The 1,735-nt window shown below is 35.3% G+C and overlaps 1 protein-coding gene across 1 annotated transcript; it reads left to right on the forward strand.

The window, feature by feature from the left end:
* Window positions 1-286: 286 nt before the first annotated feature.
* LOC121401320 (olfactory receptor 11L1-like) lies at window positions 287-1,186 on the forward strand. The gene has a single exon (XM_041585706.1). The coding sequence runs from the start codon at window positions 287-289 to the stop codon at window positions 1,184-1,186; it is 900 nt and encodes a 299-aa protein (XP_041441640.1).
* The last annotated feature ends 549 nt before the right edge of the window (window positions 1,187-1,735 follow it).

Here is a 1,735-nt window from a genome sequence, read left to right on the forward strand (position 1 = left end):
AAGGCGGGGGCTCCCCCTGCTGCTCATAAGTATGATTGTTTCCCTGCTCAGCAGTTAGGGACCGTCTGACAATTCCTATCCACAGCAGTAAATGAAGGGGGAATTTCACTGCATACAGTCAGGTTTCTTATAAAAATGGTACACATTTTTTAATTAAAGTATATTGGAGATAGGTTTCTTTTTCATTAAAGAAAGTAAAAATAGGATTTTATTTTTTTGCCTTTCCTTGTCCTTTAATACATATATACTTTTTCCCTCCTAGGCAATGCAAATGAACAATCACTCAATGGTCAAAGAGATTTTCCTTTTGGGATTTCAACATCTCAACAATTTCAAGATACTGATTTTTTCTTTGATTCTTTTCATTCACATATTGACCATCTATGGAAATATCCTTGTCATAGTATTGGTAACAATTAGCCGAAATCTTCATTCTCCCATGTTCTTCTTTCTCCAACAACTCTCCTTATCTGATCTCCTGCAGTCCATGCTTATTGTCCCCACCCTGCTCAAAACTGTGATTAATGAAGGAGCTAAAATATCCCTTATTGGCTGTATTGTACAACTTTATATATTTGCTGCCACTGAATCTTTACAGTGTCTCCTTCTAACTGTGATGTCCTATGACAGATATCTGGCCATCTGCAATCCTCTGTGTTATTCTTCAATAATGAACCACAGATTTTGTGTTAAATTAATTCTCATGTCATGGCTGCTTGCCCTTAGCCTCATATCAGTTACTGTAATTACTGCAGCTACACAAGAGTTCTGCAACCAAAATACCATCAACCATTTCTTCTGTGATTATTTTCCTCTTCTAGAACTTTCCTGCTCAGACACCTCATTAGCTCAGATATTGATGATCTCATTATCTTTCCCTGTGTTACTTATCCCCTTCATGGTCATCATTGGATCCTATATCTGTATTGCCCATGAAATCCTAAAGATAACGTCCAATATTGGGAGACAAAAAGCCTTCTCCACCTGCAGCTCCCACTTGGCTGTGGTCTCCATATTTTATGGGAGTCTCATTGTTACTTATGTGGTTCCCAGTAGAAACCAGTCACAGACCATTGGAAAACTTCTTTCACTTTTATACACAGTAGTGACTCCTTTTATTAACCCAATGATTTACAGCTTGAGAAGTACAGATATGAAAAATGCTCTTGGAAAAATTTTACAATAATGGATATTTTACCAAATGTAGACCAGGATTTTGACTAATTCTATTACTCAGTATATTGTCAATAAAGCAAAATGTCATTAGTAATTATAAGTTTGTTTCATCTGCATATATTCATGTTTCACAGTGAGAGTTGACATTCTATTCTCTATAAGACTATACATTTAAATTGTGCCAGCCTCTAGATTTAAATTAAAGGACAAGTAAACCTAACAATTTTTTTTAATTAAACTGAGCTCTTTTATAATCTAATTATTAGCACTTCCATTTCTGTGGGTCAATTTTACCTTAACTTTGCTGTTTGAAAAAAACCCACAATCCTACAACCAAGGGGCAACTGTGAATAAAGTGCTGTATCTCACTCTGTATTAATTCTGCTTAATTGTCATGATCTAAAATGTCAAGTATTGATTTTTGTTGGGAGAGGTGTTTTAGTACAGCTAACCAAAGCAAGTAAACATTGTGTATTACTTTGAAATATGTTTACTTTCTGCAGAAATATCCCACTGCTGTAGCCATGTTAGATCTTGCAACTGTAACAATGTAAATGTG

This window comes from Xenopus laevis, chromosome 3L (genome assembly GCF_017654675.1).
Source record: "Xenopus laevis strain J_2021 chromosome 3L, Xenopus_laevis_v10.1, whole genome shotgun sequence".
Classification (NCBI taxonomy): domain Eukaryota; kingdom Metazoa; phylum Chordata; class Amphibia; order Anura; family Pipidae; genus Xenopus; species Xenopus laevis.

Excerpts from the sequence above, each read along its gene's own strand:
- LOC121401320 (XM_041585706.1), top strand. The coding sequence starts at position 287 with ATGGTCAAAGAGATTTTCCTTTTGGGATTTCAACATCTCAACAATTTC.